Raw genomic sequence first — 15,224 nt, forward strand, 5'->3', positions numbered from 1 at the left:
TTGATATTGGGCATAACTAACTAGTAGTTCAGTAACAGAGACATCTATGGATCAACTACAGGACACACTTGCAAGAGAATGTGGAAAATGGGAAGGCATATTTTGGAATATGTTTTTTAAGTTTCTGCAAGCCAGCAAGGGGGAGGAATTCACTAGGTGAATGGAAATATGAATCTGAAGTTCATAAGAAAAGTCATGGCTAGACACTTGAAGCCACAGGACCGAAATCAATTAAATTAACAGGGCTAAGGAGAGAACCCCACATATGTCAATATTAAAGAGTGGGTAAGAAAGAGATGTCAGCAAAGGAATGAAGAGGCAACGGGAATGTACAAGAGGGAGCAGTGGCCACCACTGTCTAAGATGAAAAGAGGGCAAATAAAGAAGCTAAAAAGAAGCTATTGAAATGGGCAAGAGGGAAGTCACTGGTATCCCTATAGTTTCAACGGAGGGGTAGAGATGGTCCCTAGATGATAGGGGGTTAAAATCCTACAAATTTGCATTTTATAAATGGTTAAACAAAAACACAAAGATGGGTATTACACCTCTGTGATTCCCTGGCTTGGCCATTTGCTACACATGCATATGATCTTAAGCCAGTAAATAAACTTCTTGAAGCACACTTAAAAGAAAAAGAGCAATAATTACTTTATGGAATTATTGTATCAGAGATGATATAGATGTATGATATTTAAGAACGGAATACAAATCATTGATTCTAATCACCTATTAAAATAAATGTCTGTTAAAAATTTCCCAGTGTTTTAAATTTTTTAAAAAGTATAATGAAAAACAGCCCTTGTTTGTTTTTTAAAGATGATGCTTTTGGCAAATAACTATGTAGAAACCTGAATATTTTCTTTAGTCAGCGAGCAAATCATAACCCCCCAAAGCTAAGGTTATTTCAAATTTATAACTATGTGCTAGTGATACTAAATCTGAAAATGTAAAAAGGATTTGACCAAGTTTTAAATACTATTTCAAAACAGATGTAACTAGTAAAGTTTTCATTACTTTAGGTTAAATTATTTAATCACCTTCATACTTTAATTAAATGATTAAGGACAATATTAACTAATAATTTTGAGGAAAAAAAAACAAAAGACCTTGAACTTGTCAAGAACACCCCCCGAAAGGAAATGTTGATCTCACTGGGAAAAAAAAAACTGACAATATTACAATGTTATTACTGAGAGATGTGGAATTTTTCCCAGAAATTCCAAAATCTAGAGGATTCTTCACCTATAAAAATAGCAGAAGAGATCAACCATGTGGTGGTGGAATGTTGATCATTCTGGGATATGAAAAGGTCCCAGGTTTCCCGACCCCTTAGCTGATCTTTACAGATAACTAATGAGGTATGTTGCGCACCATACCCCTGCCTCTTCATTGGGTTCCTGGCTACCAGACACCTGACCACTGGGGCTGCTTTCCCCGACTCGTGCTCCATTCTCAGTTCCACTTGACTCACTACAAGAGTCTCCTGATGCCCTGATGGACCTGGTGGTATTGGTTACAATTCCACAATTGTTTGGTTTGGATATACATTATTAATATTGTATATATATTTCTATCACCAAACTTCCATATCGTTTTGCAATTATCCATTTAAATGTATCTATCAGTAGAATATAAGCTCCATAAAGGCAGGGGTTTTTCTGTCCTATTTATTATTGTATTCTTAATACCTTGGAGCTGTGCCTGGTGCATAACAGGAACTCACATAATATTTGTTGAATGAAAGAGGCAATATACCACTTGTTTCCTTTAGACTGTTCACTCCTTAGCACACTTAAGTGTTTAATAAATGTCTGTAAAATTAAAAGTGAACAATTTAGTAGCCTGCATAGCTAAAGCTTCCTGAACCAAGAGCAATAAAGGAAATATTAGAATTTAACTATATTCTACATTCCATGCTGACATTTTCAATGAAAACCTGGAGAGGGCAAAACCCTTCATTTTCTGCTTGAGCATTCTAATATCATCTGATATTTAAAAGATGAAGACAGGACATCTGGGTTATAACAACAAGTCACGACCATCTGCTTCCCATTCAAGAATGCCCTAATCTGGGTATTAATTAAATATGCTCTGATAATCTATTTCATTCAGTTCATTTATTTCTGTTGTGCACTGAAACTATGAGATTATACTACAAAGAAAATACTCTGAAAAATGTAAGATAAAAATTGTATTGAAAGAATTAATTATTCAAAATAATATTATTGTCTTTTCTAGCAGAGAAAATATTTAAGTTATATTTAAATATAGCTACATAAACATGTTTTCAAATAAAGAATATTCATCTTCCTGCTGTAATTTGAAATTACATATTTACAAACTTTAATATTAGGAGTATGTACTTGTATGATTTTCATAAATAAATAAAACACATTAAAACTGGCACAAAAGTTAAATTAAAATATAAAAAACTCAAATTATAAAATATTTAAAGAAGTGTAATTTTACTGCTTTCAAGCTCATAAAGCATGTAAACTCAAAACCACAGTACTCAGTAGATTTCGCAGAGTTAATTATTTTAATGAATGGATTAGAATACTTTGCCTTTACCAATCCATTTATTATGAGTAAATATTTCTAGCAAAGAATATGAGAGTGGTTCACAATATTCTGACAAATATCGAGAAATGCTGGCAAAGAACATTATGAGTTTCAATGTTTGCTATCTCTCTAAAATTATGCTGTTATAGAAGAACTGAGTAAATCTTAAAGTTTGCTAAGTGCAATTACACTAAATTTGTTGAGTTCTGAATGTCTACACTTCTTGCCAACTGGCCTACACCTATGCTGTCTGCCATGTAGTTTAGGATGTACCTTGAAACATGTGTGATTTGTTAATTTGATGAGTCAGTGAATATTAAATAAACTGTCACAGTTCTAGCATTTTCCTACATCACAGCTGGGCTCCTGCAGTTCCACCCACCTGTAGCTCAGGTCCTCACACTTGCCTGCTTATCCAAACAACTGGCTTAGACACTCTTGTAAGAAACCTTTCACAGCCACTCTCTGACAGGATTTCTTCATCTGAGCCCTGTAGCACCAGCACTATGCAATATGGCAGCCACCAGCTACATATGACTATTGAAGTTTAAATTTAAATACAATTTAAAAAATCATTTCCGCAGTTGCCTTAGCTACATTTCAACAACCACACGTGGCTAGTGGCTACCATATTGGATAGCACAGGTATGGAACATTTCTATCACTGCAGAACGGTCTATCAGGCTCCACTGATCCAGACCAAAGCATATTTCCATTCATGCTATACTAAGAACAAAAGATACTATTAATGAAGAAAAGGTCAAATCAATTAGACAAATCTTGAGTTAAACAGACATTTATGCATGTATGTATGTATGTTTGTATTCACTGGTCTTCTGGGAACATTTAACAAATTAATGTGGGCACTTCCCTGGTAGCACAGTGGTTAAGAATCCACCTGCCAATGCAGGGGACACAGGTTCAAGCCCTGGTCCGGGGAGATCCCACATGCTGCAGAGCGACTAAGCCCGTGTGCCACAACTACTGAGCCTGCGCTCTAGAGCCCGCGAGCCACAACTACTGAGCCCACGTGCCACAACTACTGAAGCCTGCGCACCTAGAGCCCGTGCTCCACAACAAGAGAAGCCACTGCAGTGAGAAGCCCACGCACGGCACCTAAGAGTAGCCCCCGCTCACCGCAACTAGAGAAAAGCTCGCACGCAGCAATGAAGACCCAACACAGCCCAAAATAAACTAATTAATTAATTAATTTAAAAAAATTAAAAAAATAAAAAAAGAAATATCTTCACGGAACTCTAAGTTTTAAGAATTGAAGATAAACACCAGCATTTTTCAAAGTGGAGCGTGAGTATCCCTGGGTACAGAGAGTGTAACAGAATCAGTCTGCAGTTGCTCAACTTGTCTATATACTCTTTCTAGAATCAATCTGCCCAATAACATGTCTACAAGTAAGCTTTTATGCCAGTTTCTCCTCCTCTATCTCCCCTTTGACAATCATCTCCACCTTACAAAAAAATGATATACTTCTCAGCCCACCAGAAATTTACCATGGGGCACTGCCCCAAGGAAGCATCTGAGGTTACAAAAGAATAATTTAAAACACTGGTTATTTGCAAAGCCTCTTGCAACCAATGCACATAATCCCAGAGAGGCATTTACAATAAAATTTTAATTTCAATTTTGAATATATTAGCATATTGATAAATAATTCTGCTGTCGCAATCAGTGTTGCATTAAGCATTATTGACAACAATTAATTCTAATAAAAATTTAAAAACTCATAGATCTTTAGTGGTAGGAAATTTTAAATATTCAAATTATATACATATTTTTGGTAGTGAAGAATGATACAGTTCTCTGAGGTACTGGAAATAGAAATTCAAGGAGAAAAATCGAAGTTTGAGGAAAAAGAGCAACATAAAATATTGAGGATCTTGTTTTTGTTTCTTTTAAAATTGGCTGTGATATTTAGATTCCACCCAATACATTTAAAAGAATAATGGAAGAGTGTTGTTTTAAGATATCAATATTTACAATGCACTGTGAATTACATCTCCTGTAACCATTTATAACTATGAAAAAACATCAGATGACCACTTAAAAATGTTTGGAGGAGGGAATACAGTTTTTGAAAATTCCTTCTTTCACCAACAGAACGTGGCATGCCGTCCCGCATCATATTTTTGCTGGTGTTTTGAAATGTTATAATAATAAAAATGGCAGCTAACCTATACTGAGAGCTTATTGTGTGTAAGGCAGTAAGCATGTTTTACATATATGAAATAAATGAATCCTCTTCCCCCAACTTTATTGAAAAATATTTGACAAATATAATTGTATGTACTTAAAATGTATAACCTGATGACTTGATATACATATACACTGTGTAGTGATTAACAAGAGCAAGGTAATATATATCCATCACCTCACACAGTTAACTTTCGTGTGTGTGGGGGGAGAACGCTTAAGATTTACTCTCAGAAACTTTTAAGTATCCAATACCATATTATTCACAATTGTCACCATGCTGTGCATTAGATCCTCAGAACTTATCGTCCTTATAACTGAAAGTTTGTACCCTTTCACCAACATCTCCCCATTTTCCCTCTCTCGCCGCCCCTGGAGACTACCATTCTATTCTCGGTTTCTGTGAAAACGACATTTTCTTTTCTTAAGATTCCACTTATAATATCTCATCTAATCTTAAAAAACCCTGTCTGGTATGTATTATCATCACCTCTGTCTACAGACGAGGAATCTGAACCGCAGGCTGGTTAAGGTAGTAAACTAAAGCTACATAGCTATTGAAAATTGAAGCTGGGATTTAGCCCAGGTGAAACCGGTCTGGTCTTCATTCTGTGATTCACTGCACACTATTACTTACTTAGATATGTTTTCCCACCTACATGATCAAGTGTTGAAAGCTTATCTTTTCAGGTAGGTCTGCAAATTCCTCTATGCTCCACAATACCCAAGGTTCAGTTTTACCCATAAAACAAGTTTAATAAGCATTTGCTGCTTACACATTTAGAATTTTTAAGAATTTCCTCCATCTAATAATTAAAAGTGGCCCTCTTGAAACATCAGAAATTAAGGATTATAGTAACCTTCTACCCTATTTTTGGTAAGAAACTTAAATCCATATATTTGACTAGAAAAAGTGGAAAGATATACAAAACAAGTTTAATAGTGATTAACTTTTGGTATTGTCCTTAATTGTTAGATTTAGATCTTTAGTTTCTTATTGTTTACATTTTCCTATTCTTTAGATTTTCTATGTTGGGCAGAGATTACTTTTGTAATAAGAGAAGAAAATATTTGTTACTAAGCCACTGTATAGAATTCACAAGTACATAAAACAAAGGGAAAAGAAAAGGATCCAAACAAGCAAGAAACAGCACCATCAACATAGGGAGAGTGAAGCACAGGAGGTGAGTCGGAAGGTCTGGCCTGAACACTGGGGAGGGCTCATTCCTCCTTACCTGGAATCAGGAAGCCACAGGGCTCTGGCAGCCCTAGGAGCAGGGTACACATTCAGACAAAGCAAAAGCAAAATATTTCACTTGTTAGAGGCTATGAGAGGAATTTCTAGAAATTGTGTACTCTTCATTTCTCCATACATTTTAAAGAAAACTTAGTCATTTCCAATGGATTATTTCTGTGATTTATTTGAAAATAAATTCTTTCCTTGGGCTCCTCAGGTAACTGCTCTGTCTTCTCCAAGTATGGGAAGAAACAGTAATTATTTATTGGAGTTTTTCAGCTATACCCATGAAATCTAAGAGCCCATGGTTTTCTTTTTTCTTTTAAATTAATACGGTGAAGTTTTATTTTCAGAAGTACAACTGGTTAAGAACCATACCTTGACATGTAAATTTTTTGGAGGGAGTTGTGAGTAATAGTTTATCTGCCATTTCTCCAGGGCCAGCACAGCGAGCAATTCCTGGTTCTTTGTATTCCGACTTTACCCAGTCGGATAACCACTGCATGTTACAGTCACAGTAAAGAGGGTTGGCTCCAATTGCTCTGTAAAACAACACAACAAAAGCACACACACACACACAAGTATGGAAGCACCGTTATTATTTCCTAAGGGACCATAATTTATGGTGATGCTCAGTAGAAAATCCCTCTAGGTTTATTGATAAAAATTTAGAAGAAAAATGGAGGCATTGGGGATTCCCCATTTTCTTGAATTATGTGCAACTGCGATTTAGTGAGTTGTCACCAGTGTTAACACTGACCTGGCTTTACAAAGTCTCCTTGTATTTGCAGACAGGTTTATACTAGGTGCAAGCACACCCCAAATGCACATTAACACTTCCTTCATTGATCAAAGATTTACTTAGTACCCAATCATTATGCCAGGTTCTGGGGATCCAAATATGAATAATGCATTATTTTTAACCCCAAAAAACTCCTTCTGCAAAGGAGATTAACATAAACTCATACATACAAGTAATTTTCATTAGAAGTGGTATAGCAGAAGAATTTACAAGATAACTGTGAACAGAGGGGAACTCTTCTGGGAGACTGGTGGTTTAAGAAGTCTGAGCTTTTAGATATTTAGATTCAAGTACGTAGAAAAGGTTGGAAAGGATGTTTCAGGGTAAAGGACCAGTAAAACGCATGAAGATAAGGAAGCGCATAAAATAATAAAGGCACATAAAGCTAGTTCCCCAGAGCTGATCTGGAACTCCATTGGACGTTTGTCCCTTTAAAGTTTTTCATTTTAGAACTTTGGTTCCTACTCACATAAGCCGTTCTAGTGATAGGAAAAGTAATCAAGATAATGCTTGATTATAAATGCTAGCTATTTATTGTATCATTATGATATACAGGAATTGTGCTAGGCCATTTATATGAATTACCTCATTTTATCCTAAATAGAAACCCATGAGAGCAACATTATTAACAACCCATTTTACAGATTAAAAAACTGAGGCCAGAGACGTTAACCAATGGATTCACAAATTTGCCAAGCTTGGGCACAAGTAGTGTGTGCATAAAGTAGCATTTAAAAACTGATTAATTCTGATTTATAATTAACTTCAGATTAGTAATGTTTCTAGGTATATAGTCTAAGCAAAATTATTCTTTTATGGAGAGGCTTTCAAAATATACTTACAAAACCTTAATACTTTATATTGCAGCTGTTTTAATGCCAAACTCTAGCCAAGAATTGGAGTGAAGTAAATGTTATGCTCATATGTATGTCAGATTCGAACCTTTCTTTTAAATTAAAAATGAGGGAAATGATGTTTTTGGGTCATTTAATCTCATCTCTACTGACATTTGCTAAGTCCTTACTATGCCAGGAGAAACAGTAAAAAATGTGAATGGAGCATAGCTCTCTCTGGTCTGGGGAGTAAAAGACAATTGCATAAAATGAAATACATGACAAATAGGATGCATGACAAAGAAGATTCAAATTGCTCTCCCTGTTGGGGAGGAGGGTCACATAAAGGACAATCCTACTTAGCTCAGGCAGCACCTTTCCCACGTAGCCTTTTCTGATTCATCACCTTAACACTAGCTGAACAGCCACTTCCTTCTCTAGGCAGCATTCCCTGCCGCAGTGCCGCAGTCCTGCACCCCTGAGCCAGGGGTCTCATTTACATAGGATCTCAGGCAAGTGACTTCCATGGAATTTGTAGAGAAGTGGCCCTGACATCAACTTTGAGGTCGGAGCAGGGGCTCACACATGAAAAAAATGGAGGTCTTGCCTCCAGGGACCTAGTAGTTTAATGTAATGGAAGGGATATTGACAGCAGCAGTCCCATTGACAAAAACCTACACTGATCACACAGCCCCTATAAGGGAAATTCAGATGTAGCATGATTGACTACAGGCTCCTATTCTCTGCCCATCCCCTTCTCTCAATTTTCTAAACTTCTTATCTTCTTGGGGTTTGGTAGGCTTTGAAGAGGAGGGCAAATCCAAGAAAAAATATGGCAAGTAACCTCTTCTGGAGAACCAAGGGCCAACTGATATTGATATTTAAGCTGAAGCAGATAACTGTCACCAGGTGATGCCAAACTCAGCCTGACCTAAGAAGGCTTTGGATTCTAGAGCTGTTCTCTGAACTTCCTTCCAATTTGCCAAGGTCTTAACACTACAGCTAAAGATAATGGAACAATGGAATTTAACCCAGTTGTGTGCTTTGGACCTCATTATTAAATTGTTTTATTGTACTTCCAAGAAATATGGAGGTACAAACAGCCTGCTATGAGAGAGAATGCAAAGGAAAAAAATTTCAGCCAATATGAGGATTTGGCTGTTTCCCTCTCCCACACCATAATGTCTTAAACTTTGTCTAATTTATTTCTGCATGGTGCCATAGTCAGTGCTGAGTAATATTTGCTAAATAAATGAATCCAGTTTGAGCAAATCAGGATAGGCTTCCTTGAGGAGGTGATATTTGGGATATGACTTGGAAAAGCAGGGTTTGGGCAGACTGAATTGAAGGGGAGCTGATATTTAGAATCAGAGAACATTAAAGAAAAGGCATAGGCTAGGAAGTTGGGGAGCCATGTTTGTAAGAAGAGACATTTTTGAAAGCAGAGCTCAACTAATGGGGAGTTAGGGCCAAAAGGATAAATTAAGGCTATTTTGTAGAAGGCACCATATCTAGATTGAAAATCTTTACATCTTCTTTAAAGATGGAACCAATCACATTTTATGATGTGACAATAAAAATGGTGGCAGAGGACCATTTGTTCCAAACTCACTTGCCAGGGAGAGTTTGACCCTAAACCCACATTCATGAACTAGATACTCACAGGTGTGATAATGCAGAAAGATCGTTGAAAGCACCTTCAGGCACAACCGAAATGTCATTTCCATGTAAAGAACTAAAAGCAAGAAAAAGCAAAATTAAATTTCCTATTATTTCAGGGAGTTCAGAAAAATCCCCACGCATATATGAGACTTTAGTTTATAACAAGCTTTTAAAATTAGTGTAGAAAAGATGGTGTATTCAATAAATAGTCTTTACACAACTGGGTATCTATTTGGGGAAGCAAAAAGTTAGTTCCTTCTTCACATCATATGCATAAAGTAAATTCTAGATCGAAGAGTTAAATGTAAAAATAAAACTGCAAGTGTATTAAAATAAAATATAGATGAGTTCCTTTTTATAAATATGGGATATGGAAGGCTTTTTAAAGCACTATATTCTAAAACTCAGAAATCATAATGGAAAAGAGTGATAAATTTTTGACAATGTAAAATATATCCATAATATAAAAGATTACAAAACAATAAGGTCCTACTGCATAGCACAGGGAACTATATTCAATATCTTGTAATAAACTATAAGGGAAAAGAGTCTGAAAAAGAATATATACATATATGTATATATGTGTGTGTGTGTATATATATATATATATATACACACACACACATATATAACCAAATCACTTTGCTGCAACCAGAAACTAACAAACACAACATTGTAAATCAACTATATTTCAATTAAAAAAACAAGATTATATATAAAAAACAGAATGGGAAATATCTGCAACATATGTAAGCTATAAGGATTAATTCCTTTGTAAAAAGACCTGCAAACTTAGAGTCAAGTGCATAAAGGCAGGTATGTTAATAAGGAAAAGACAAAGTAACCATAGAAAATGGGAATTGATACAATCAGGCTCATAGAATAAGAAATACAAATGCTCAATAAACAAAATATACTCAAATGTTCTAGTAATTGGAATTGCAAATTAAAAGAGGAATGGAAAATAATGTTCCGTCTGTCATATGACAAAGATGAAAGGATTAATAAAATTCAATATTTACAAGAGTGCTTTGAAATAGGTACTCTGTTAAAATAGCATTGGTGGAAAATAAATTTGTAAATTGTTTGGGGGACAACAAGATGACTACTTTTGGTATTCTCCTAATATGCTTGACAGTAAGATGGATGTATAGGATGTTCATTCCAGCACTGTATAGAATAATGAAAATTTGGAATCAAACCAAATGATAGTAAAGATGAGGATGCTTAAATAAGTTATGGTCCCTTCATTCTATGGAACCCTCTTTACCAGTTAAACAGTTGAGGAATATTATATATGATGGAATGGAAAGTCTAAAGTCTAAAGCATATTGTTAAATAAAAATAGTCAATGACAGACTAAGAAAAACCCTATTTATGTTTTTTTTTTTAATTTATTTATTTATTTTTGGCTGCGCTGGGTCTTCGTTTCTGTGCGAGGGCTTTATCTAGTTGCGGCAAGCGGGGGCCACTCTTCATCGCGGTGCGCGGGCCTCTCACTATCGCGGCCTCTCTTGTTGCGGAGCATAGGCTCCAGGCGCGCAGGCTCAGTAGTTGTGGCTCACGGGGCCAGTTGCTCCGCGGCACGCGGGATCCTCCGGGACCAGGGCCCGAACCCGTGTCCCCTGCATTGGCAGGCAGATTCTCAACCACTGCACCACCAGGGAAGCCCCAATGGTTTTTAAGTTATACAGCTGTAGGCATACATATATCAATACATAAAAAAATATATAAAAAAGGACCAGAAGAGAACATTGAACTGTTTAACTGTCAATTCTGGGGAGAGGATTGGGATTGAGGACCACATTTTATTTCACGTACTTTAAGATAAATTTTGTATAGTAAAAATATGTTGTGTTGTATTATATAACTTTTAATGAAATTAAAATTTCCTATATTTCTTCCAAAATTAATTAGATCTATATAAAACTACATCTTAATATCATATATTATCAAATAAGTCACCCCAGCAACAACATGTTACAAAAGAGAAAATTATGTTGTCCAAGTAAAAGATGTTGAGAATTGATACCGTAAGATAGAATTTTCCCATTTCCAAATCTGTAGTAAATCCGAATTTATATAACCCCAAATACCCCAAAATAAACAAAGCAGCTAAATCATTAAAAAGACAACCCAAAATCCAGATGCCTAAGAAAAGAAGTATTTTGTTAAACATAAGATGCTTACAGTAATCGAAGAGACTTCAATCCATCGAAGGTTCGAGGAGGAATGCATCTCAAACGGTTGTAACTAAGAATTCTGAAAGCACACGTAAGCCAATTTGTTTTACTCAAGTATCCCCAAATGGCCAAATGTCATTTTTTAAAATAAAGCAGTTAAGAAAAGGGTTACTTTAGCATCTTATAAATTGAGAATATTGACACATAATATCCTTTCAATCTTTGTGCTGTTACGTCAATACAACATATTTATTTCTAAAATACAGTCTAGAATGCTTCCTACCACTGCTGTTGCTGTTGCCTCAACCGTGTCCTTCCTAAGGTGACTTCCTCTGAAAGTCTGTCTAAGGATCTCTCCCAAACCTGCCACAAATGCAAATTATTCTTTGTTTCTTTTATAGAACCCAACACTTTTTATACTATCTGTATTTGTTGACTGAGGTTTTTATTTGTCTGTTTCTCCCAACAGTATTAACATTTCTTGAGGGCAGAAACCCTGTCTTGTTTACCAGGAATGTCCAGTGAATTAAGGAATTAACTTAGTACCATACTTGCTACTCACAAGGTGAGGAGCTGGGTCATGTTGCTGAAGCTCTGATTAGAAAGGGTGCTTATTCGGTTGTTACTTAAGTCTCTAAAAGAGAAAAAGAAAGAAATGGAGTCTACTGTTATCATAGAAATTGACATATTAGTGATTCTTAGAAAGAAAAGGTTCTTCTTGCTCACAGTTATAGCAGCATTGTTAGGACTCAGCTTTTATCTGAAAATAACAAAACATTGGGTAATCCTCTGGGGTAGACTGTAATGTTATTCATAATTATTCATGCCCAAGCCTGCTGAAATTAGAAGTGCCCATGTGCCTTGCTTTGGCCAGTGAAGTGTGGGCACCAGTGCTGGTTTCACTTCAGAGCAGAAGCTTTAGAGCAAGCTCACTCTTCTCATATCCCTTTGCTCCCACCTCTGCAAGGCTCCTGATGTTCCACAGAGAGGCCGTACCCATTGCCTGATCCCAGGGCAAAGACAGTGGAGGCCATTCACAACAGACACATTTGATAGGTGAGAAATAAACCTTTGTTCTTGAAAGTTCCATCAGTTACACATACTTCATCTTCACTGTCACATACAAATATTCAAACTGGATAACTGAAAGAATCCCTCATTTAGTTACATTACAATGCCATCATTAAAAACAACACCATAATTAAAAACTTTGCCTGTGGCAAAGTCACTGGCACCTAGATGGTCCTTAGTAAATGTCTGTTTAATAAATGATAAGTAAATGAGAGAGATGTGGATTTTTTATCAATGCTAAATGGGTATTTATAAGTGTAATCTGTACTACAGGTTGTAATTTATATTCAGTGAACTTGATCTTATTTTTATTATATATAATATATACATGATATATATAATATAATGACATATAATACATATTATAAATATAATACTATAATGTATAATGTATTTTAATATATAATAACATATATATAATGACATATTATATGTTTTGCATTTTGCTTTAGAAAAAATTAGTAAATATATACATACATTCACTCACATATATATGACAATGTGATACACATATTAGTGACTATTCACTAATTTTTATCTAAAGCAAAATGCCAAATATATGACTAAAGGAAGATTCATGAATAAATGGAAGATTATGGGTCATAATTTATGTTCATCTATGTCTCTGTGTGTATTTATGTTCACTATATTTTTCTGAAGCAAAATATATGAAGAAATGCAAGGTTCAGAAAAGCTGCTGAAGATTATCCACATTCCCTTATTAAAATACCAAAGTATCAGTAAAATGGACCAATGAAATTGTGAAAATGGTAGGAATGTTATAGGAGCTTTATAATCCATCTTCTTAGTTGCTGAAGTACTATGGCTAAATTTTAAAAAATAAATAAATACATCGATACTAGCAGAAGTTACTTGCCTAGAGTTGTATAATGAGTCACTGGTAAAACCATTTCTGGATCTATAAATTCTCATTTTTCATTTCCAAACTGGTTTTAAATAATCACATGTTGTCTCACAAATGACCCAATTCTGCTGAAGTGACCCTTTGGAAAATGCAACAATTTAATGGTTTATTTAACAGAACAAATGTATGTAATCAGTTCTTGCTGCTATTAAATAAATAACTAGAGGCAGAACAAGATATCTTAGAGGATGTTCTTTTTGCTTAATTTAATCATTTGTCATTTAAGCAGTTCTATACACTTCCTACAAAGTGTTTGGTTTTCACATACATTTAAGGAAAGCTGAAAAGGATCAACAGCCTCCACGTGCTTAGGGTAAAGTTCACAATGAGAAACATAACATTTTCTGCTACCTAGGTTTCTAGAATTCACTAATTAGGAACAAACCCTTTTTTCTAGGAACACCGGAAATATAAGACAGCATATTTACTCTAAAATCAGATACATGTAAAGATAAGGTATTTCCCTTTATATCCACTATCGTTGCTGATTTTTTTGTTTTGTGACAAGTTTTATCAATTACCAACAAGGCTACTCTAAGTGTGACATTATATATAGTAAGATTATATCTTTTTACAAATATAGTGTGCATAACTAGATTGAAATGAAATGTTTGTATGTTTAAATATAATCTTGTATTTACAACTTAAAGATTGTAAAAAATTGTTTACATACATTAATGAAAGAGAGATGCTACTTTGGGAGGACATCAAACCAAACTGGTAAAAACAGTTCAATGTTTTGACGTTTATACTCCGAATGTCAGTATCTTTGTCAAGTTTACTTAAATACTATATGAGTAAATATGGATTTTATAAAATAAATTTTAATACTGGAAGCCCATATGTTAATTCATAGTGTATTAAATAAGAAAATCAAGCCTAATAAACTATATTTATAATATATTCTCAGTAAAGCTATTACTATCTACTCTGTTTTATTTAAAGTCGAGAATAAAAACATTGTTTTCCATTTTTCTTTCCTTGGATTGTCATAAAATAGCTCATATTCATCTTCAATAGAAGTATGCAACTTACTGCCTTTCTATAATTCTCTGATACTTAGACTTCATTGTATTTGTACTTTGAATAAAGGAGGACCTTTTTCTAAGATGCACCATTGCTTGATTGATATTCAGTGAAAATGTGGCTAGTGATCCAGAACCACAGTGAGCAAGAAGGGAAGCATCTAACTGAAGATGATTTATATTTTCTGAAAGTTTCACTAAATCTTCTGCCCCTTGCTATTCCCATTTTCATGAAATAAAATAAGAAGTCAAAGACAGAAAAATACATTACTCACATAAGTGTTAAATGCTTGTAGTTCGAGAGTTCCTTAGGAACCAGTGTAAACTGGTTTCCATCCAGATACCTGAAAACAAAGAAACAATATTATTTTTTAAAAAAGTAACAATAGCGAATCCTCAAATAGTTGAACAATATTTCACTCTCAATTGAAGCAAGGAAACACTTGGAAATTTCAGCTTTAAGATGCCATGTTCCCAGCTAGGACTGCTATTTAAGAGAAGTAAAAAACCACAGTTGTCCAATCCAGTACAATTCTTTTGTGGATTACTTAGGCTAAATTATAAAACCAAGGACAGACTGGTGAGTCCGGTTCTTTGTGGTTTATCTAAGAAGGCAAGGCATGTATCCAACCATTTGTGTGTCAGCAAGAAGGGTCATTCAATCAACTATATTTTAAGTCAGTCTTCAGTTCACTTGTGTTTATGTGGAAACAACA

General features: G+C 35.0%; 1 protein-coding gene across 3 annotated transcripts in view; it reads right to left on the reverse strand.

Annotated features, from left to right (window-relative positions):
• SLIT2 (slit guidance ligand 2) overlaps positions 1–15,224 on the reverse strand; it is a 379,714-nt gene that overhangs the window by 54,758 nt on the left and 309,732 nt on the right. For all 3 annotated transcript variants that reach the window (XM_059923271.1, XM_059923270.1, XM_059923272.1), the window contains 5 exons: positions 14,784–14,852; positions 12,050–12,121; positions 11,495–11,566; positions 9,306–9,377; positions 6,386–6,549 (listed from right to left, as the gene is read on the reverse strand). In XM_059923271.1, coding sequence (XP_059779254.1) covers positions 6,386–6,549; positions 9,306–9,377; positions 11,495–11,566; positions 12,050–12,121; positions 14,784–14,852 — 449 coding nt within the window. The remainder of the gene's footprint in view (positions 1–6,385; positions 6,550–9,305; positions 9,378–11,494; positions 11,567–12,049; positions 12,122–14,783; positions 14,853–15,224) is intronic.

The sequence above is a fragment of the Balaenoptera ricei genome, chromosome 5 (assembly GCF_028023285.1).
Source record: "Balaenoptera ricei isolate mBalRic1 chromosome 5, mBalRic1.hap2, whole genome shotgun sequence".
NCBI classification, from domain to species: Eukaryota; Metazoa; Chordata; class Mammalia; order Artiodactyla; family Balaenopteridae; genus Balaenoptera; species Balaenoptera ricei.